Source organism: Thunnus albacares, chromosome 4 (genome assembly GCF_914725855.1).
Source record: "Thunnus albacares chromosome 4, fThuAlb1.1, whole genome shotgun sequence".
In the NCBI taxonomy this organism is placed as follows: domain Eukaryota; kingdom Metazoa; phylum Chordata; class Actinopteri; order Scombriformes; family Scombridae; genus Thunnus; species Thunnus albacares.
The window spans coordinates 33,838,891-33,863,281 of NC_058109.1; the positions used below are offsets into that span (position 1 = coordinate 33,838,891).

Here is a 24,391-nt window from a genome sequence, read left to right on the forward strand (position 1 = left end):
TGATCAGCTGCATCCATGTGGAATAATATGTAAAAAAACAGCAACAAAACAAAGTCCCTGAAACAATGCAGAGGTTCAGCAGCTGTGAGACCTGGTGTAGTGACAGAAACACATTTTGTTGGTCTCTTGTCACTGCTGACCGTCAGCTGAAAACCTTGACTCAACCTTGTATCCTAGTAACCTAAGTAACATTGCCAAAATATTATCCATCAACTGCACTTAACGCCTGCTGACTGTTTTAGAGAAGACATCAGTACAAATCAGTACAAACAGACTATCCACACACTGTGATTTAAAAGCATTTCATCTGACTCGGTCTTTAAATACATGCAAATATGCCTGAAACCATGCTTCCATCCTGCAGGACTGGGATCTGTGTAAAGACAGTAGAAAACATGCGTGTCAGGAGATGTCTTGTTACCATGTCAACACAAAGCATGCTCTCAGTGGACCAGCCTGCAGTTGCCTTGGAGACCAGCAAGAGTCTGTTGCAGAGAAATGATATAAAAACTTTATTTTCTTTCAGCAGATGCCATCTGATAATTGCATGGTTGATCCCACACAATGACATACTTACATCGGAGGGATTGAGAGTAGAAAGTTTTTCATTTAATCACATTTAAAAATAAAACAGAATAAACTTAAAGTTGCTATAATCAGTATTTTTTGTACTAACAATGGATCAAATGACTAAGTGTAATGTGTCATTCGTAATGACAAACCCACAGAGAATTATCACCTGATTCTGTTTTAGGGTCTTTTAGCTCATTGTTTTGGTTTTACAGCTTGTAACTTTACTGTTTTGGTTCAGTCTCGAGGCTCTCATCAGTCCAATCTCCAGACGCAGGCAGCTGTTTTCAGAGAAAAAGCTCAGATAAACCCACTGTACACTACTTGCCCAATACCAAATGGCAGACAGGAAAAGTTAGAGACTAGCCTTTAGCAGCTAAAAAGCCAGATATTTCCCGCAGGAGTTGGAGGAGACCAAAACTGAGCTAGAAAAGAGAGTGAATATCGGACTTACATTCATTATCTGGACCGAAACACAACTTCAAATGAATGCTAATGCTCTCCATATCTGCTCAATGTGTAAATATGTTTAAAAATGGCAACTGTTTGCTAATATGTTAGCTATGATAACAATAATATGTCAGTGATGTGTTTACAAGTTGCAGATTACAGTCATTGTGTAGTTATGCCCACATCATAATTTTTACTTATTATCTTGCAACACGTCATACATCTGAAATGTATTAAGTTCCATTCAGACAACTCTGTCTGGACTCTGTCAAGAAAGGTACATAATGATGAACCAAATAGCTATGTGAGCTAATCAGCACACAGTTTATGTGTTCTGTTCACTGGCTTACTGTTGCACAAGTTGAAGAAAATGGCTGCCAAAAGTAACAAAACATTTTTTCAGGATTCTACAGCTTCCTTGGCTTGAAACAGATCAATACAATACATGTGAATTTTGTTACCTAAATCCACAATTGTCAAAATTGTCAAAATCAGCAACAGTAAATACAGCAAATGAACATGAGTAAAAATGAGATATTGTGATTTCAAAAAGAGGCCAGCAGAGCACTGACTATTGTATAAGCATGTGTAACCTGGTGTACAATTGCAAAATGATACATACTGTAATGGGGGCTGTGTTTGGAGATGGGTAATTCACTGAACTCATCCATTTGTCCTCTGCCTGAGAGAGTGAGAGCAAAGCACGTGCAGCCAAGCAGCCACATCAACATTCGCTTTCCTGCACCCTTGTCTGTGTGGGTGTATGAAATACTGTGTGTGGGAGGAAGTAGGTAGGTGGGGGAGCGAATACATAAGTGAGCCAGAAGTCAGGTACTGCCTCAAACTGATGCTAAAGTCAGTCAGTCAACCAACGTGACTGTTGAAGGTAAGCTCTCTTCTGCCGATGCACTTCCTCTACCAGGCAGTTGCTTTCACTTCTTCACAACACTATATATTAGCCTTATATTCGTTCATCTGTGCTCAGGGCCTCTCGTCTCTTTCACTCCTGCTGATCACGCTCTATAATCTATGTTTTCAACTTGTTCTCCGGAAGTCTTTGTTTGACAGCCACACACCCACTCAGCCACCCAGCCAGCCCTTCTCCTTTTCTCACTCTCCTCCTCTCTGCCTCACCACTTTCATAGTGCATCTTCTCTCTCATTTGCATTTGTTCCGCTTCCTCGTGACAAGAAACAGTACATGTCAAAGAGCTGCCAGAGAAAATCGAATGGGAGAACACATGGCCCGGATGACAGAACAGATTTAAATGAGCAGGTACACTGAGGATGGGGCTGTTGAGTGTAGAAGATTTACCAGGCTGGATAATTGTTACTGATTGGAGTGTAAAGCAAGACGGTAAGTGACTCCAGCTTGATTTTTTTTTTTACAGTTTCAGTTTTTTCTTGACTGTTAAACAGACTTTTGGCCTAGTTACAGTATGTTCTGGTTTCTTGTAGTGTTATTCTTACCTACACTGTGTGATGGCAACACCATCAGATATTTCCTCTTTTCAAATGTTCCCTTTATAAAGCCATAACAGTGGTTGGAAATGAGATTAGCAGAGTAGACAAGATTAAGCAAGAAAATTTCATTTCCTATAATGACAAGAGCAATCTAAGAAAAATCTAGAAAGACTTCCTTCTTGTTTACATTTTGATGTGCCTCATTTTTGCTGATGTTTGTTTTTACAACAAGCAGAAGATATTTTTCAGTACAGTTTGACCAAATTTTTAAACTCATTCCATCCTGAGCACACTTGTAACTATTAAACTGCCTACATGGAAGTCTAATTTGAAAACGCATGTTGAACAAAACATTCCAGTTAATAATTCAAAGGCCCACACTGCAGTTATATTTTTGCATGGAGTTGCGGCATATATAACAATATCACATATTTACATAGCTGTAAGGAAGTGAAACGCAGACCAGTAAGAGGTTGGATGTAAGTTCCCAAGTTAATAATGTTAATATTAAAACAAACTAACAACGTTTCTTGTTTTTGTGGAGAACTCACTCGAACAGGAACACAAACAAACTTTCGTCAGTTAACAGCACCACAAAAAGTATTTGACGTGGGTGTGCTTATGCTGTACAACTAACAAAGATGTGCTCCATGCCAACTGTACCTCTGTGGGTGAAGTCACCCATATGCAAAATCCCGATACATGTAGAAACAGCACCACGGCAACAGGAAATGCAATTTGCTTGCCCTAATGCGAGGCTATTAATCTTTTCATGAAGGTGGCTTTGTGCTGTGATTAGATTACTGCACAAATATGACAGTCTGTCATGAGACAAAGCCACCACATGCTACTGTGATCAAGGGTATGCCATTTAATTGGTGATGACTGGTGACAGAAGCAACAGATAATGTCAGCAGACACATTTCATTTGGAGAGATAAAAGCCTTTTGTACTGTATGAGTATCTGATCTCACTCCCTCAGTCCCTATGCTGATGTGAGTCACTCTCCTACATCATTCCCTGCTTCTCTCAACTGTATATAAACATTTCTCTGTTTTTTTTCCATATATTCCCATTGCCTGCATACAACACATATTTTTGCATCACCAGCTCTTGAGGTAAAATTAAACAGCAGAATTTGAAACGCCTCTACTTTTCTCTGTAACCATGAGTATTATTGCTCATCACAACAACGATATTACTCAGATAAACTGTAGATGTGCCTTTATGTTGGAGCGGTATAATTGTTGACATCATTGCAAAACACATCTTCCTGGATTTTATCAACATGCAAAATCCAGACTGGATTAATTGCTTTTTTTAGCCATCTGTCCTAAAGGGTACAGCGTATCTGTCATCATTAGCTGCTTCAGTGTACTTCTTCATTGCCACGCTTATTTTCTCTCTTCCCCTGGTGCAATAATAAAATATTCTCCAGGAATGAAGCCTCATTTTCCTCTTTAAGAGCTAGACTTAGAAACATCCCTGCTCAAATAGGCAAATCTGCCCTTTTGATCTGAGGCAAAACAGAGGTCTAATGCAAACTGTTCTTATCTTACAGGTAATTAGAGACCTGGCACTGGTACATCACGACAGCAGCAGTGTTACCATGGAGACTGGCAAGCCAGGATTGGCGAGTGCTCCAGTGCACATCAGCTCCGTTGCAGCACAGACAGAGAAAAGGATGGACATACAGGCCCCACTGACAGCTGTTTACATCCACACAGTGCCTGCTCTACCAGCACAGCCTTACCCCCAGCCTCCTGCAGCGGCCCGGGAGCCTGCCGCACTCCATCTGGCCATGCCACCGCTCTACTCCAAGGAGACGCTTCCCTTTCTGACACTCCATATTGCTGGTGGGCTGCAGTCTCAGCCAGGATTGAGTCTGGTGGCTGCTGCTCCTGCAGCCAGACCCAAGTCAGCAGGAAAGCATGTGTGTCCTCACTGTGGACGGGACTGCATGAAGCCCAGCGTGCTGGAGAAGCATCTCCGCTGCCACACTGGGGAACGGCCTTACCCCTGCAACACTTGTGGAGTTTCTTTTAAGACTCAGAGCAACCTCTACAAACATAAGCGTACTCAGGCTCATGCCCGCCTCTCATCTGAATCAGAGCAGAGCAGCCTGGGTAGCGTGGACAGCATGTCCAGCTCTAGGGAGACTTGTACCTCCAGTTTGTCTCTAGATGAGCGCAGTGAGGAGTCGGGAAGCCTGGAGAAGGATACCACAATACCCACTGCTGAGATCACCTGTCCAGCCAGTACATCAAAGGTCTACTCTGTAAAGATGCAAGCGCCTGTCGGTGAAAAGAACGAGCTGACCCCTACAGGTCATAAGACAGAGCCAAATGAATGTGCAGAGGTAACAAAAGAAGAGGAGAAACAGAGGATGGAAAGCGAAAAGCTTCCTCTGACCGTTAGTCGACATCTTCCCCTTCAAAGACAAGAGGCCACTCTGTTCTCCAAGCAGTGGGAGAGCTCTGTATCCAGAGGGAAGTCACAGAGCCATGAGAGCACTGACTCAGGCTACAGTGAGAGCAGTGATCATTACCTAAGCCCCAGCAGCATTATACCGGACCACAGTATGGATTCCCTCGCCAAATCCACCAAGGAGCATCTTGAAGAATCCACCAGCACATGTGTGCCTTCTGAACCAGGCCAAGGAGGACAGGAGACCAAAGACACTGCAAGGGAGCAGGAGCAGAGGACACTGGAGGAGCGCATATCTAAACTGATTTCGGAGAATACAGCTGTTGTGGAGGACAAACAGCTGGAGAATGTAAGGCCACGGAAGACAGTTCTTTCTAAACAGGGTAGCATTGACCTCCCAATGCCATACACATACAAGGACTCCTTTCACTTTGACATGAGAATCAGTAAAACTCCGAATGTTGGGATACAAAGAAACAGGAATCCCGGATTGTACAGCTCAGTGCCAACTCAGCGCTCCTCCACCATGGATCATGCACCCTTAACCCGCAGCAACTCCCTCCCCTTTAGTGTTACCCTTCTGCAGCCCGAGGGGAGCAGCCCAACTGCCTCCTATCAGAACGATTATGTAACACTCATTCGGAGGGGAAGCTCTGGCCAGATCAATCCAACAGGTTTCGCAATCAAGCCTCTGAACCAGCAGTCATCCACCCACCGCCCACTAGTCCGGCAGACAGCCGTAGACTGCAACCACGCAACAGATGCTCTCTTCATGAATTCATCTGTGGAGGAGGTGTGCGCCGGCAGTTTCAGCTGTGATGGGGATGGCGGTGACATTTGTGGAGAGCCAAGCAACAGAAAGTTCCGGAGGAAGAAAGCACAGAAGTTTGCTTACAACAAGTGGTACATGTATGGGGGAGGGACATTTAAGAAGCTCTACAATGCTGAGAAAGTTGGTGATAATAGTGTTATCAAAGGCAGGAAATCTTCTACAAACCCAGAGCATGAGGTTGTTCAGGGCCTGCAAAAAAGGTTGTCAGCGGTTTGTAAAGAGACAGTAAAGACAACAAGCTCAACTATAAACTTCATAAGCAGCAGTTCAACAGTGTGCCATCCAGGTTGCCCTCCTGCAAAGCTCTCTGGTGTAGATTTGAATCTAAAAACTGGCCAGCTTCATTCATCATGCAGCTCTCTTAAGACTCCACTCGGGAGAAACCTGTCTTTGTCTACATTGCCATTACCTTCTATTGGATCACTAGTTACTCACAAAACAGACAGCATGAGCAGAGCAGATGCAGGGAAATTGATTAATGAAGAAAAACATACCGACTCCACCTCCCAGTTCTGCAGGGCCCATATTCCCTCCGACAGGAAAAAGCAGAGAACTGATGACAAAATAATTTGCCCTGTGGAGATGGAGACTGACCCAAACACACTGACTCATCCCCCTCCCTCTGTCACTGGCTGTGTGCCTCAGCAGGATACAAATCTCAATTATGTCAACCTTCAAACAAATCAAAAACATTCTCAGCTCAAAGGAGCTCTCTTTCCTCCTTGCATAATCAATGCAAATGCACCGTCTATTAGCACCTCACCAGCCACTTCCATCCCCTCCTCTGCCAAGACAAGCTTCTTGCCCAAGTACCAGCTAAAGTTACCGAACACTGCTGAACATGATTCAAATCCTACGCTGCCTGTTGTGGATAAACCGACAGGAACTGATGGCCGCACTTTCTCCTCTGCTCTGTCATCTTCTCACACTGAGCAAACCTCAAGCTCAGTCACAACTTCTGAAAATAAATGTTGTGATCCTGTCACCTCGCCATTGGTGCAGACATGTGATATCAAAAAGACAAATGGTTTTAGCTCCTTTCAAGGCCAGCTACTCTCGCCTGAATCTTTAAGACTCAATCAAAACGTGACATCTAATCTTGCCATAGTGCACAGGCCATTTGCAGGAACCACGATAACCACAACCTGCCTACAATCTTATCAGGCAGGATTATGCAGCACTTCAATTGAGAGCTTGCCTCCAAAACCATGTGTGAGTTCAGCATCTATGCATCTACCCAGACCTGTTGCAGCTGTGGTTGAGAACATCCCTGCTACACATATCATAACCACAGAAAACAATCAGCCATCTGCTGCTACCATTACAGCTTTCTCACAAGGACAACCCCCACCTTTGTCACACACACATGCCTCGTCAGCATCAGGCCAGTTGAATCCTGCAAACGGAGCAAACGCTGCTTCAAATACTCCAATTGTACCGTGTCACATTGCACCATTTGACTCAGTGCAGCCAGCAGGACAGAACGTCTTTCATGTTCATACAGCGGACCTCCAGATCTGCTTGCAGATTATATCCGATGAGCAACTGGCTCTCATTGAACCCCAGATTGAGCGGCAGGCAGTTAGCAGCCTCTCACAGAGACGTGACATGGACGCGGTGGCCCTGGAAATGACTCAGACTAAAGCTCAAAACTCTGTCCTCATGGAAAATAGTCATGAGAAAAGTGATCATGAGCAGTTTGGAAATCAAAAGGAGTTGGACCAAAGTAAGTCTTTACCTTCCCTTAACATGGAGAGCATAAAACCTCCCCTGTCTGTCCAGTTTGGGAAGGCACAGCCGAATCTCCACATGACTGAACATAGTGATTCTACTCAGGCTACAGTATCAGCTGAATTTAAGCCTCCTGAAGCTCTAGGCTTGCTGCAACGCCCACACAAACAAGGTCATATAAACACGGTCACAGAGACTCAGAGCTGTATGGGCGATGTTATGTTAACTGCTGCTTCACTCAAAGGTGTAAAATCAGGAAGGAACCAAACTTCAGACGAGGAACATGCACTTTCTCTGAACCATTGTGCTGAAGAACAACATTTGCCAGACAGGCGGGTCAGCCAAGGTGGACTGGTCTCTCAAACACTCTCTGGCCAACACAAGCTCAATATGACTGCTCCTTCTCCTGGTGCAGTAAATCAGAATTGCACAAGGAGTGAATTACTGGGCAAAGAAAGCCAACACAAACTTAAAAACATAGGAGGCTCATGTAATGTAGGCGTAATTCAAGCCAAGGGTGAAGACTTTACATATGAAAGTAGCAGGTTAGAAAGTGGAGAGACCTGCCCTCCCCTGCAGGTCGGGCTAGGTCGGGCCTCCAGTACACTGTGTGCTGATGAACTCTCTGGGACAGTTTCTACATTTTCCATGGATAAATGCAAATCCCCAAGACAATCAAATCCACAAGTATCCATCTGCTGCAGAAATGTGGAATCTACATCATCAGAGACTCTAAATTCATCTAAACATGCAAACATGGGATGCGACAGGGTGGGATCTTCGGACAATGCTGCTCCTTCACAGGAAATGACTCTCAGTGAATCACAGGGTGTAATCAGTTCAGCCCACTCAGATAAACACATGGGTCCGTTTACTTCAATGTCTTCTGACATCCAGGTGGAAAAAGCCAAAGACATCCCAGCTGTGCTTACAAGTATACAGAGCCCTACTGCAGGTACATATGACTTTTTTGTTAATATTGATTATATGTGTTGTATAGGATCTGAAAGCTGAGCAGTGCAGCGTGTAAATTTGTCATTGTTTACCTCTGTACTCAAGCACACTGGATTTAAAATTAAACCATGGCTATGAAGATAAATAGCTGACTTTAGGGTGTTTAATGGAGTTCACATCCATATTGGGTGAACAGTCCAGGATCGTAGATTTAACATATAGCACAAACATGGTTTTAGGGCTAATCAGTGAAATGTCCTAGACTTATTAAACCTGACTTCACCCAAACTGATTATGTATATCACTGTTTAAGGCCAGACCAAAGGCAAAAAGCCCCCGAAATACAAGGCGGAACTACTACCTCAGAGGCCTGAAATCCTCAGGTTCACTACATATTTGTAGTCATTTATTATTATTTATTATTTATTTATTAGTTTGTGACATCATAAATTGCCATATCTACCGAAATCAATATATTGACAAAGGTCCTTAAACAGGTTGCTGCATTATTACCTAATCTTAAGGCTGTCTCTGTGATCACTCCTTATAGTGCACTATATTTACCCCCCAACAATTTATCTAAGTGTCTGAATTCTGAGGGTGTACATTTATTTACTATAAAATACCCTCAAAAATTTCCACAATAGAAGGACAAAAGTAGCATCCATGGCATATATGACCACTTTCACAGTATATGTGAAAATTACTGTCGTGAATAGTACTGTAAGTGTCCAAAATCTCAATATTCTGCTCACTATTGGATAAACTGTGTCTGTTATATAAGAAAATAGTGAATGAGTGAATGAGGGAGTAATTTTGTACACAACCCTGGTAATGTGGAAGGGTCCAGTGTCAAAAACTATTTCTAAAGTTTTCAGAAAATTTATGGGTTAGCTACTCACATCATGGAGCATTAAATTTGTTTCATTTATTTACTTGAAAGTGAAAAGATATATACAGGATGCACAGAGAGATGGTGGTGTTGGTGGTGGGAGTGTCATCAGGAGCTCACGGGCGCGGGTTAACCCAGCCTTGATGACAGGGGCCAGAGATGAAGCTAGTTAGTATAGTATAGGGTCGTCAGAGCATCACTGGGGAAGAAGTGTTTTCTGATATCTGTGGTTTGAGGGCCTCAGGCAGTTGTTGAAATCAAAGTCTTTGCTAAAATATGATTTAATAAAGTTTATCTTCATTTGTACAACATGTTTGTATACAGTATGAATGTATAAAATAGCTACAATTACTGTTCATCAGGTGTCAAATTAAACTTGAAAGTCAGCAAGTGTCCAGTGTGCTGGAGTACAGAAACAACACAACAATCACTGTCACTGTACTACAGTATTATGTGCAGACTGTACTGTATTTGCTTTTACAGACAAGTTAAGTCTGAGCATTTTTCAGGTTAGAAACTAATAGTTACCATATTTTTACCACAAGGTGGCAGTAAATGATCACAGGCTTTCAGAATGGAGGCCATGTCTGAACCTGGTTTTGTTCACTACAAAATCACATAAAATCATAATTGATGTGGAGGTCTTTTTTGGTCTTTGTCAAAGAAATTAACTGCACTATGAGGAATTTTAATTATAGGCAAATATAATCAAATGGCGGTTTGCTTAAAAATCTCTCCATGATGAAATAAAAAAGCCTATCTCAAGGTCCATGTGGCTTTAATTTTGGCCATTGTTGTCCTTATAACTGACATTTGAGCTGTCCTTGAGGATTTCCCACAGAACTGCAGGGTCCTGCAGTATTTGAAAGTGTCATTCAATCCCCATTAAAGCACAAGACACAAATCCACCCACTCTTTTAGGTAAAGGAGCTGAGTGTTACAGACAATAACAAAGTTAAAGGGCCAGCTAAAGGGGAGCACATTATAAACAAAAGAGCTGCCATTCTCTGACCTCTATCCACCGCCTCCTAGCAAAATAAGTTTCTAGTTGTCCTGGAGAGACTTGGAACTGAATATAGGAGCATGGTGGTTTTGTTTGATGTATTGTAATTTTCCTGAAGATTATTATTATCTATGCCAGGTCAAGGATAGAGGTCGTTCTCTTACCACAGTAGCATTGTTGAGGTCATTGATGGAAAAGCTGGAAAACTTGGGGAGTGGATGGGGTTGGAGGAGGAAGAGGTGGTGCTGGTCCCTGTGTGTTTTCTCAGAGCACAATGAGTTTGCCAGACCAAAGAAATTCTAATGCTAGAAAGTCTATGAATCCATTTGCTTTTCATGAAGAAGCACTGTTATATCCTCTGCTGTATATTATATCTGACCACATTTGTCTAAGTATTGTCTAAGGATAAGTATTCCCATCAGAAAAAATGGTCACATTATTTCCTTAAATTTAGTTGATGGATTGGTGGTGTACTGTTCATATGATGTGCATAATTTAAGTTATTGTTACGGTCATTTATTTTTTATTATACTATTATCCAAATGTAAATTTAACCACCAGCACTAGTTTCTACATTCAGGGTCTCACAATAAATTGTATAATCTCCACCTTAGTTTTCCAGTGAGTGAAAACTGACTGATAAGCATTAACATTGTGGATTCAAAGAAAACAACTGCTTTTCATTAGTTTTTCTTCCCCCTAGGGGTTATGGAGGGAGCCTCCCTGGCAGGATGTGCAGCCCAGAAGGAGCCGCAGACACAAGGACATGGAGGGACCCCTGGACAGCCAGACTGGAGGCCAAAGCAGACCCAAGAGGCTGAGGAGACAAACACAATGATACAATGCATGGAGGAGCAGGGGAGTGGAGTGGTGGAAGAGAATACGAACGGAGGAATGAGTAGTATCAAGGCAGACGAGGTGCCAGGACATTGGGGGAAGGTCGAGTCTAATTGCAGATACACAGTTTCACCAGATCTGGTAACGCCAGAGGTGAGTTGAATGAAGTGAATTTGCTGGCTAAAGCAAATGCTCATTGGGTGAATGTTTTCAAGAAATTCTCTTTCTTTTTTTTCTGCTGTTTCAGTGTTTACCTTGCATGTATTGGTATGGTTAACAAAGTCCAAATACATGACTGTACAGCCCCTGCAGACATTACTACTAAATACATCAAGAACGAAATATGAGACAATAAACACTAGGAACCTTATTATAATTCAACACACCTTTTCATCTACCTGACCCATGTACAGGAGTTTTTTTCCAATCCAGCATTCTTTCTGAATCCCTTTTATTGCTTTAATTAGTCTTAAACTCTGCTAAAGCTTTCCACAAATCCCTCACAGCCCAATATATTCAGACTGTCCTGATATGGGGATCGCGTGGAAGCAGGTTTCAGGCATAATGGGTTGTTACATCCCAGAATTGTTTTTCACTTTTGTAAGCCATTTACCAAGAAAAGAGAAGCATGCAAGCCAAAATATGTGCTTTTCTCGTGAAATATTCACAGCACAATAAATATATGATCCCCATGATGAATTGAACAGAGACGAAAAAAAAAAGATTTACAAAACATGGCAAATATACTAAACCAAAATGTATACTACAAAGCCACACACAGCGGCAAGTGAGATATAAATTATGAGGATTTATGAGCCTTTTAAACCATAAATCCGTCATAATAATACTGGAACTAAGCAGCTGAAAGCAGTTACACTGGCGGAAGTTTGTTTTCATGCCAGTTTCTTTCATATGGTTTGAAACTTGAAAATGTAAATAAGTAAAATTTTATTTATATAACACCTTTCAAAACCTAGGTTACAATGTGCTTTAAAAAAGGATAAAAGGTTAAAAGAACAAAAAAGATTAAAAGAACAAAAACAAAGATGTATAATGAATAGTTGAACAGCAGTGTTTGCCACAACTGAATCAATTTGATATGTTTGCTTGCTGAGATGATTTTATCATAATTCACTGGGCATGAAAAGCTTTGTGGTATTTGAGTAATGCGGAAAGCTAATGAGAAGGTTTAACGGAGGGAGGACAATGGCTGTATTATTATGGGGGTATGAAGGTAATTTTCCTCATGTTCTGTTATTAACAGGGAGAAGACAGAGGGGTCAAGGCAGATTCGTCTTGGCTATCTGAGCAACATCTTCAGCATCTTTCCCAGACGCATCCTGGAATGTCTGAATACCCTCCACAGAGCCCTCAGCAAGCTCCAAGCACATCAAATAACCTTAATTTACCTGCCAGCGGCAGTCAGACCGGCCTTTTCAATTCTCCACAGCCCACATTGGAAATGAACTTTTATTTCTCACAACAGCAACACTGGAACAGCAGCATCACTCATAATAAACAGACACAGATCTTGATTGAACCAAATTCAAGTCAACATACAGCTCAGGACCTGTTAGCGGAAACACAAAATACTTTTTCACAAACTCAAACATTTACACATCAGGACCAAAAGCAAGACCAAAAGCTGACCCTGTCTGCTCAGCAAGGAAATACTACTGCAGGAAACAATAGTGCTGCAGAATGCTGTTGTAATAAATCAACATTAGGAAGCCATAAAAGTCCAAGTCTCTCATCTGATGTCAAAATATCATCTTCCACACACCCCAGCCAAGTTTCTCTTCCTGTTCAAGTCAGTAGAGTTGCTGGTTTGACAGGAGACACCCAAGCAACAAAGAGCAAGGTGCTGGATAATAATACTGTGCGGCCAACACAGACTTTTATGAACACAGAGCCTGATAATAAGCACGAAACCAAGGACCAGGCACCACATGACTACACAAGTCAGAGCAGTAACTCTGAGAGAGGTGACATAACCAACAAATACCAGGCTTTTTTCTTGGCTGGTCAGCTTCACAGCTATCAACCAGTTGACTGTCTGACCAGTGGAGTGAGGCCTGTGCAAAGCTGTCAGGACTACACAGAGGACACCAGCAGTAGTGATGATGAGGGAAAGCTTATCATTGAGCTTTAGGGGGGAAGTGCACATGCCTACATTCTTCTTATAACTTTACCTGCTGTAGATATGTATTTTTCAGAGGCAAAGCTGATCCGGAGGCAGAAATAATATCATTGACTGAGTTAATGAGAGGAGAGTGAATGAACTGCATTCATTTGCTGGAAACTCAAAATAAGTCAAAAATATGAATAAAAAATAATAAAAACTTAATTATTTATGTTTTTCATTATGATAGGGCAACAAGCAGCTCTTAAAGAATAATGTAGGTTATGTTTGGGCTAATGTTCACATCATATGCCTAATGTAATTACCAGCAGCCAAGTAGAAAAACTGTTCAGATGAAACTCCTAGTTGTGATTGCAAGTATGAGATATTGTGAATTTATGAGAGCTACAATATCTCCAATTGGTAAAAAGAACTACCAAACAGACCTGTGGTAAAATGAAGACTAAATCTCTATTGGCATGGGACTAGTTTTAACTGGGGACCTCTCCTCTAGTAATTTGCAATAATTGCGGAGGTTGTCTGTGATCTTAATCCCGTGCAAATCTGCAATGTCTTTAATTTGTAAAGTAAAAATTCCACGACAAATTAACTACCATATTTCACCAAACACAGAGGTCATGTGATAATATTAGTCCTGTGCAAATCAGCATCTCTGTGATTTGGGGTCATTTTTTTTTTTTTTAGTAAGATTTTTTGTTTTCTCCGTGCCTTTTATCTGCATCTTTCCCAATGGAGAATTATGGAAGCTGTGGTGGAAATTATAAATGAAAGATTTGACAACATTTGGGGTGCAAATTCAGGAGGCTTATCATCTTGCTACACAGCAAGGAGACCCATTCACAGAAAGAGCAACTTCGAATCCAGATGAGTCAAATCTCAAAAGATGATGAGATGGATGACATACATGGCAGCATGCGGTAAGGAATATTTTTTTTATCTTTCAACAGGCTCCATACAAACGCCTTTAGTGCTAAGAGCCTTGACATTTTCAATCATATCTGGGAGATAATGTCAGTAAATCCAAATAAAATCGAAACAGAAACAGTCCCGGGAGTGGGGGGGGGGTCTAAATCACATGAAGTCCCCATCCCATGAGATCCCGTGCCAATAGAGCTTAATAAAATCCATAAAGGTAATAACAGTGGGAGCCATACACTGTTTGTTTATATCTGGCTAGATAATTTAGTCTTAATTTCCATTTCAATGGTGTGACTACAAAGCTGGCATGGGGGTGTCTTGGATTAATGTGTGAAAACTCCCAAGTTGGAGTGATTTTTCACATTCTTCTGTTTCATTCATGTAGTGTCATTTGAATGGGAAAACTAGGAAAACCTTCCATTAGACTTAGGGGGCACACTCACAGCTATCCTTGTAGTCACACTGGATAAATAGCCTAAATTAGCTACTTTTGCTGTGTTAATGCAATGTTGTTTATTAATTAGAAGTGAAAGCAGTGAAATAAGATACAATTTTAAACTCATTTAAAATGATATAAATTGTAATGGTGGTAACATTGGACTTTATTTTGATCTAACTGCCAGCAAATGTGGCTTTGCAGCCATTTTGCCAGTAATCGGTTCTATAGTAGTTATTTTCACCAAGTTGAGGATATTGTAGCTGTAAGAAATCCCTGATATCTCAGACTCAGAATTACAACTCTTAATTGCTGTCTGAACAATATGATGTGGATGTGACATTTCCATTGAACTAAAGTAGCACGAATGCAGTATGAGACATGTAGGGCCTGTGTGGACATGCCCATTCCTGTAATGCCCACAAAAAGCCCTAAAGCTCAGGAATATTAAAATAAATGAAGAAAGGCAATGACATGTTGTGTTCTTTCATTTATGACCACCGTCAGCTAGCTAGGTTAGCTAACGTAGGTAACCTAGCTAATGTTTTATTGACACTTATATGATTTAAAAAAAACTTGTTCACCAAGGTTTCCTGTACTCATTGTCTATTAATTTATAATAATACATGTAAATACCAGAAATGAAACTAATACCCATTGGTCTGTAGTTCCCCCAACTCTGAATCACTAACAAAATAAGGCTAACAGAAACAGAGTTTTTGCAGATTAACAGTGCAGTATCCATCCTCTCTCACTCCTTGCCTTTTTTGGCTTCAGTTGACTGTTGACAGAACAATTGTTACTACTTCTGCTTTTTTAATCTAAGCAATGAGATTACCTCTGCCTCAAAGAAATGTGCAGCTTCCGATCCTCTTACACACGCTTACACACACACATAATTGTTCATAATTTGTGTTTACCTTCCCACACTCACTCTCTCTCATAATTGCACTCTGTAACCTTTATAGGCAACACCTGTGTGTTACTCATATGCTGCCAGATCACCATTAAGTCAATCACTGCTGCAAATCAGATCAACCTGGTGAAGCAGGCTTTGGCTGGAGGGGTATGACCCTTTTCTCAGTCTGGGTTTTGCAATGAGTCAGGAGCTATGACAAAGCACTGGAGCTCAGGGGAACTGGAAATGGTTGGATGTGAACATTTCTGTACATAAATCCACAGCTATAGCTCATGCTGACTTGCTTGCCAATCCTCAGCCTATTAGTCTTCATAAAACATTTTGGACTTGACAGTTGTATGTGTGAAAATAGTGCTGAATGAGCTTAATCTCAGCTTTATCTCTGTTCAGGCCTGTTTGGTTTGATGTGTTAGGTGAGTTTATAGAGCTGTTTGAGACACAGGAAATGCAAGTGTGCAAAAATGTGCAACAGAGTTTACTTGGTCAAGTTAAAAGCAGATTTATTATTGTGATACAAATATTAATATTTGTTTTGTTTTCATTTTCTAATTTTATATTCTTGTTACAAATTTAATGCACATCATTTTGTGTCTTCAGCCATTTTGTCAAAAGAAGAAGTAAATTAAACTGTACCAAAAATGTTTTCCCCTGCTGATTGTGTGGGTCTATTCAGTTAAACCTATACATTTTGCTCTGCTAGGGGTCTCTCAATTAAAACAATAACAAAAGACAGAGTTTGATGACATCGTGACGTACCATGGGATTATGGGAGTCGCTGTCTTCATTGTTTAACAACCATCATTGCCGTCATTGAAGTCAGCTTCTCCTGGTTAGGATTCCTTCAGTGTTCATCATTCAGGAGGTTTTTACTAAAGCAGAAATATCCACAGAGGTCTCCTCTCCAAAACAAACGGACCTGGTGATTAAAACTGGGAAAAACACTGAATGAAGCAGTTTCACATTAAAAATCCGTGTTTCTCTGACGCTGTTCAGTGGACATAGGACGTCCAGAGGGGCTGTGAACCGAGCTGCCGCTAATGTTTGCTCAGCTTGTTTCTCTGTTTCTCTTAAGATCCAGACATCTGATGACTAAAATCCTCCATCCAGTAAAAGATATAGCCAAAAATGACCAAGATATAAAAAGTGTATTGTAAACATGTGGCTTAAAACTAGATAAAAGTCCATTTATGACTGGTGGACAACCACAACGTTGATGCATGCACAAAGAGGATATGACACCACTGACATGGACTGTTACCTGATTAAAATTATGGATTTCTCTGGGTTTGAACATTGTTGGAAACATTTGGGATAATGTACGTACACAACTCACAAAAATACATAACATGGGTCTATTCAATTTTAGACATTTTAATCCAGAAAAGTTATATATTGGGCCTTTAACATAGAAATATAGGACTCTCTTGGATAATGTAATTATCATACAGATTTATGTTATGACCACAAGTTTATTCTGCACATTTACAGAGCTATATATTTAATCTGGGGCTCTACTGGAATATCTTTGCATGATTTACAGTTCAAAAAACTCCTTATTAAACTCATACTGACCCTTTACACTGCCCCTCAATTCAGCCTTTGTCTGAAACCAGCTGTTTTAGCTTGTGTCTCTTTGTCTCTTGGAAGCTGCCCCTCAGGCTGGTCAACAAACCATGAAACAAACATTAGGATTTCACTACTTTTGTTTGTTTGAGTCAGAATCAGATCCAAAATATGAGAATTGACGAACCAGTGTCAAGTCATCAGCAAGACAGAAATAACCGTCACAAAGCGTTCAGGGCAGGTTGAAGCCCTGGCTTTTGACTTACAGGGAGCATTTCTACACACAATAACCTCAAGTTTTGGAACTGTGATGATGTTTAATATAGATATCTGACATCATGACAATAAATAAATAAAATCCCAAAAAAGTATTTCAACTGTTTCTGAGAAATCATGTTTATTCCCAAAGTATGGCATGGCAGAGAGCTCTAAATAGAGAGGTAGCTAACCATATTACTTACAGTACTTCCAACAATCCAACATTGACCCAGAATTCAAAAGTTAATTGATATAAACTACAGATTGTAATTTCAGTTTCCTCAACACATTAATCTTTAACCCAACATTAACAGTGCATGTAACTGAATTTTAAGCTTGGTAATTGGATTTTTTAGGTGTGAGTCACATCTGTTGGAAAAATTAATGGAATTTTTACTTCCAGAGCGTGGGACACTGGAAAAAGCTCTTCTCACTTTGCAACCATATCCATTCTCCTTTTAGTTTAGTTTTGATCTCATCCAACTCCAAAAACAAATAGTTATACTCTCCTCACCACCCGAGCACTAAACTATCTCTGTGCTGTTTGGTGCTGGACAGGTAGTGTACAGTGGGTTTACTGGAAGTGTATTGGATTAAAAAAGCTGCAGCTAGAAACAAGGAAACAAGGTTAATGAGAGCACTAAGACTGAACCATACAGCTAATGTGCTGTAAAACCAAAACTGAGCTAAAAAAGGTTATAAAGCTTCATAGATCTGCAGAGTTCAGTTTGTCACTCGTTTTCACATTACATAGTCATTTGATTTCTTTTTAATATAAAAACTATTGATTAGTGGGGCTTTAAGTTTTATAGACAAAGTTTTCTGTAGTCCAGTTGTACACAGCCTCCATATGAAGACATACACTTCATCATGATTTATTCATCATCTACACTTGTATCTGCAAACACTGATCAGATATAATCATAATTACATGATAAACCCATCACTTTTTAAACCCCAGGTCACCAACACTTCACTATCACGGACACCAAAAATAGGACTTTGCCTTAAGTTAGAAAGTTTTCAACCCCTCTATGATCTGAATTTGGTTACACTGTTTAGGCTCTAACCCTGTCCTGCAAGACAGATGAAGGTCCAGAGATTTCTGTGAATTGTGGAAAGCAAATAACCTAACTGAAGACATATGTCAACGAAAGAAAGAAAAGAGACTGCAAATCAGGCAGTGATTTATGTCACTATGTTTTTTGAAACTTTTTCTCCAATCTTGTTACCATCTCTAAATCTGATAAAACCAGCACATGAAGGCTACACAAACAAATCCCAACGTATCACCTGAAAGTTATTTGAGCCTTTTAAGATTGTTCATAGTGGAAAAAAACAGGTGGACATGCCAAAGCTACCAATGTTGACTGAGTTGAAATGTTGAGCAGATATGTCAGCAGAGAGGTGCTCAGATTGGTTGCTCTGCAGCACAATATTATTCTGTCATGGCCATTTCCTGCTTCCTGCTGCTGCTGTTTGCTCGACGAGTCTGGTTTCAATCTTTGGATAATCTGTGGAATCTCACCGCACTGATGGATTTGTCACTGCTCTGTTAAAGGATAAAGTTGGCTGTGTTTTATCTCTTTGTTATCATCAACAATTCCCCCGAAGAGAAAAAACAATAATTTGGCTTTGAATTTATCTTGTTATCAACATTTTGTGTCAACATGAGTTTTTCAACTCGACTGCTCATGAAAGCCTGATATAGTTTATGCTTCTGTACCACTGAACAGTAGTTTTCCACAAAATATTAAAACATATACTGTATATGAGCCACACCTTTACATTTACGTAAAGCAAAAACATTTTACAATTATGACTCATTCAAACGCTTATTCTTACTTCTTGTAATTTATGATAATTTATTTACAAGATGGAATTGAATGAAGGAAGTCTTCCAGATTATATGAACTATTTTACAACTGTCACACCCTCCCCTTCCGCCTCCTCCTCCACCTAGCCTGCCTCCACTCTCTCCCTCTCCCCCTCCTGTGTCTGTGGGTACATCTCCAGTCTCTTACTTGATATTTCCTCGCTCTTCACTTGAACCGGAAGTTGTTCAAGTCCACCATCACGAATACCGTCTCAAGTTTCTTGTTTTTGCTCTGAGGAGCGAGGAGGATCTCTGAGGTGCCCGTGAGTGAGGATACATGAGAGCAGCCTTCACAGAAGTCTTTTACCAGCTGACATGCTTCCTTGGATTGGAAAGCAGTTATTGATTGGACGCTGCAGCTGATCTGATACATCTCAAGTTTTTATTTGTTTTCTGATTAACTCTAGTTAAAAACCTGTGTTAACTGTAGGTCTGATCAACAAAAGACCATAAACAACTTCATTTATTAGAAAGATGATCTGTTATTTCCTCCAGTAACTTTTCTTATGGGTAAAAAAGTCAGGGGGAGTTTGTCATCAAGAAACACATTTTAAACACCTTTATATTTCACATCATTTCACATCACCATTTCCATTCAGTCACCTGTGAAGCTGAAAATTCCTGAGTGTCGCATTTGTTATGAACTACGTAATTTCCTTTTTCCCTGAAACATTTAGCCTAATAAATCATTTTCAGTGTTCAAAAGACATCCTAATCATATCCTGGGTTATTAAATAATGAATTCACAATTAGAATATCAATAAATACAGACACAAATACTGAATAAATAATACAAACAGCTGATCCAGCTGTCATCAGCGGCTGCTGTCATCAGAAACGGACATCGCTTCACATGACGGTTCAGAGGAAAGGACGTCTCATGTCTCTAAAAACATGTTTCCTCATTTTCTCTCTCCTCACATGGTTTCCTTGCGTGTCTCCATGCATCCTTGGTGGAAGATGCAAGGAAGAGACACAAGTGATGGAAATGTGGATGCAATTAAGAGACTTCAACGGTACCCTGTGTGAGTGCGTGTGTGTCTAATTGCAGGAGTGGAGACAGGTGTGCGGGTGTCAAGCAACCAGCTGCCATGCATCATGATTAGCCCTGCCATAAATATTCACTTCAGACCACCATGTTGCCAGATCATACGCTCTGTTCATGCATTAACCTCAGCCTGACTCCAGCCTCTGTCTCCAGACCTCCTACCTTGTCTGTCTCCTACATTGGCTCAGTTTAGCTCTCCGTTCCTTGGAACCCGCTCTGCCCAGCTTTCCTCAGCATTCCCCCTGCTCTGCTTGGTCCAACTCCCTGGCCAAACCCTAGCCCCAGTTTCCCAGCTGCCAGACTAGCTCCTCTCCAGCCTTCTTCCCCCAGCCCAGTCCATCTCCCAAGTTCACATTACCAGCCCTACAATAAAATGTCTTTTACTTTATTCACTGCTTCCTGCCTTAACAACAAGATTATATTAATTTATGTAAATTTTTAAAAATTATTTGATGAGCACTACATAGTTCTTTCACCTGTATTAATTAAACTTTTGTGGCCAGTTGTGGCACTGCCATATTGAGTTGTGAAGCAGGAGGGGCCACTGGTTCCAGAAGTGTTTTTTCCCTTTCTGGATTCCCATTTAAAATGTTCTTTAAACGACCTCCTCAATGTTACTGGACATAGAAACTCAGGACTTTGATAATGTAACAATTCTATAGGTTCACGTTATCTTTCAACTTCATGTCTGAGAAATCAGAAATCAATCCATGATTTTGGCATGGCAGATGGCTAAGAATACTATAAAAACTACATACTATAAAACCCATGAGCCTCGGCCATTGTTGCTGTGGAGAAGAAGCAATGGGTGTGAATCAGAGCGTGACAAACTCAAAATGCTTTGTCGCTGAAGATTGTAAATCAGTTTTCTCAACACCATAATCTTTAGCTTCTGCCTGCCATTAGTGATGCACATGACTGAATTTTAAACTCGGTGATTGGCTGTTTCTTGCTGAAATGGCCCATGGGAGTTGTAGTTAACTTCTACCCCAAAATTTATATGTACACATTCTTGTACCCTCAACTTTTTTACCAAAGAACAGATATTTTGTAACACAGTTGCTCATCCTTTGTACTGATGATTTAACCAGGAGAGGTTCGTGCCAATCCGAGCCGTAGAAGTGCTCAAACTGTGAGTAACATGACACCCCTTCCCCCCGCCCAACACACACATACACACACCCTTCCCCTACTACAGCCCTGTTTTCTTAATTCCCCTCTGCTCCTGATGGATTTCTGACCTTTACCACCGGCTCCCGCAATGTGTGTGTTACACTCCCACCCGCACCCGCAAACATTCTAGATAGAGCTGCATTGATTTTGTGTTTTCTCTCATTCTGCAGGGAAGACGGTAATAACGTAGTAAAATTATTTTCTCATGCATATACATTAATACTAGTGCAATAACTACAGTTATTCTAGTGCAATAAGTACACCTGTTCTGGGGCAAATTACGTTGTATTTATTTATTTTAGCCTACTTGTTATTTTAGAACATGTGGTGTTGGCTGTGGTTGTTTGTTTTGCTGAGGTTGTTTTATTTTGTTTCATTTCTCTGATTCTTAACACACTGATCAGGGGTAGCGCTCCTAATGATGATGGCATGCAACTTGATGCAAGCTTACAATTCCTCAGTAGTAATAACTTGTGGTAAGACAAGTTAAGACAACATCTACGCATTGTTTGGTGTTTCTGTTCTTTGCTCGTTCAGGTGAAGTTGGCAGGTTGCTGCAGGAGGTGGTGCGCACTCATGAGTGTGTGTGTGTGTGTGTGTGTGTGTGTGTGAGGAGGAGCAGCAGCAGCAGGTAGCAGTGTCAGGGAGCATCAGGAGGAGCGCTGACTGAGCACTCAGCCCGGCTCTGTGAGAGTCAGCCTGCAGTGCTGGCTAAATCCTGGGCTCCGCAATATATTTTTTGGCCGCCTGCTCCCACCTGCAGCAAAGTTAAAACTGCCTGCTCCAGCAAAAATTTGCAATGGGTCCCGCATGACTCCATTTGTGCATTCATGCGGAGGGTCTGCCACAATAAGTGCCATTCTGAACCAATTAGTGTTATGTTTGAGTGGGTTATAAAGCCCTCCACCACCGAGTCTACTTTGAATACTGGCTTATATTACATTCCTCTGAAAGTGCAGCACCTTTTGTGTCTGACATGGAGGAAACTCCACATACCTAAAAATGTGAGTTCTGTGTGGTTATTTCAAAAGGATGAGTAATAAGTTACTCTACCTCAGACACACATTTGATATTGTCATGCATACATCACACACATTGTATTTTGGTTCCAACGAGTTTTCTGGTGTATTTATACCTAGCCTACTCATGTAGGCTGTTATATTAGTTTAGTGTGGGGCGGCTGCTCTGCAGGTGCACTTGATTTGACTGTAACTGTGATAACTCCCTCCTGAATTTGCACCAAAAATGCTGTCAAAACTTTCATTTACAATTTCCACCATAGCCTGCATGATCATGGACAGGGACTGAGGCATAAAAAAGGTGCATAGAGGCATGAGGAAAAGCTTACAGTTAAAACACCCCAAATAACCATCACTCTGACAAAACACTCAATGCAGAGTGAAAATTGAGAGACATCTGCAGAGTGAAACAGATGGAAGAGCAGGGGAAGTTTACAGATAGATAATTAGAATAGTTATAATATGAATTAAAATAAGTTCTCTTTCAAATCAAACATCCAAACATATTAGTGGAAAGTATTGTTGCAAAAGCATTTCTAACTTTATTTTTTTTGACTCAAACATAGCTTAGCCATGTCATGTGATATGTTACTTCAGTACACTTTAACAACGAATATTGCTGGGACCACACCAGAAAATTGCAGAACAACATTAAATATCCTGGAATTCTCATTCTAGACACTACCACTGACTATCTCTGTAACAAATTGACCAGTCTTCACACATTGACCATACATGGTCTCTTGTAAACTGTAAACAACACAGCCAGAAACTGATGCTGTGACTCACTGTTGGAATTGTAGCATCTTTCACTTATGAGGTCAGCACATTGTGTGTTAGACCTCCTACTTAAACTGATGCATGGTTCATTTGTAAGGACATCTGCTGTAGGTCTACACATGACGCCGCTGGAATGTTTCCAAAAGGACATGTATAGTATTACAGTAATACACTAGGAAACATATTATTGTAAGAATGTGTGAGAGCTGTATGAGAGATGACTATTGCCTCTGTCTTTCATGAATCTATGAATAGGTTGAAAACAAAGTCCCAGATCCAGATCCTGTGTAGTTAAGTATTACATAGATTTGACAGATGATAATAGTACTCTACACGGAAAGTGTAACTTCTTACAGCTGTTTTCTTAACCTTTGTGTTACTTTGAGAAGAGTTTTTTTTTTTTTTTTTTTTAAATCTGACCGGGGCCCCAGAGGAGCTACATGCAGCCCACTCTACATGAGTGAATCACTTTATATCGTCGATGGAATACTGGACAAAGAGAGGTATACTTCTGTAGTGTCTGCCTCATTCATTAACAGTTGTTTTGACAGAAAACTCCTGTAGAGTTCTCTGTATCCCTAGTGGGTGGCCACATAAACTCTCATCTTAAATGACTCAGACCTTGTTGCATGAACAACCAAATACAACAAACTGTTGCTTGTTTCTTCTATATATGATCAATGTAGTGTAGAGCTGGATGACATTTAAACTCTCTCTTGACTTTATGTAATGGGCAATGTACTTATGTTATTTGATCTTGAATCTCTGGACAGCTCACAATGGCAAGTAACAATCAGTCAATCACTGGCCCAAGGTCCTTGGTAATGTTACGACAGAGGATATTGTAAACACCAAGTGCATTGAGTTTTGGCTTTAGGTCCATTTCTTTAATACAGACTAAATATCTCAACAACTATTGATATTCCCATCAGGATGAATTGTAATAGCTCTGGTGATTGTTTATTTTACATCTAGCACCATCATCAGGTCAAAAAATTCTTTCAATACTTTGGTTTATGATCAAATACCTGCAAAACTAATGACAGTCCCATCAGCCTCAGCTGTGTTTAGTGCTAATGGAAAATGTTAGCAGGCTAAC

General features: G+C 40.7%; 1 protein-coding gene across 2 annotated transcripts; it reads left to right on the forward strand.

The window, feature by feature from the left end:
* Window positions 1-1,892: 1,892 nt before the first annotated feature.
* znf831 (zinc finger protein 831) lies at window positions 1,893-14,321 on the forward strand. Of its 2 annotated transcripts, XM_044349082.1 has the most exons (4): window positions 1,895-2,376; window positions 4,045-8,428; window positions 11,026-11,312; window positions 12,424-14,321. In XM_044349082.1, exons 2-4 carry the CDS (start codon window positions 4,093-4,095, stop codon window positions 13,309-13,311), a joined length of 5,511 nt encoding a protein of 1,836 aa, XP_044205017.1. In that variant the 5' UTR covers window positions 1,895-2,376; window positions 4,045-4,092; the 3' UTR covers window positions 13,312-14,321. The 2 variants fall into 2 exon arrangements, with proteins under 2 accessions (XP_044205018.1, XP_044205017.1); XM_044349083.1 differs by lacking the exon at window positions 12,424-14,321 and having other exon boundaries at window positions 1,893-2,376; window positions 11,010-11,226.
* Window positions 14,322-24,391: the final 10,070 nt, after the last annotated feature.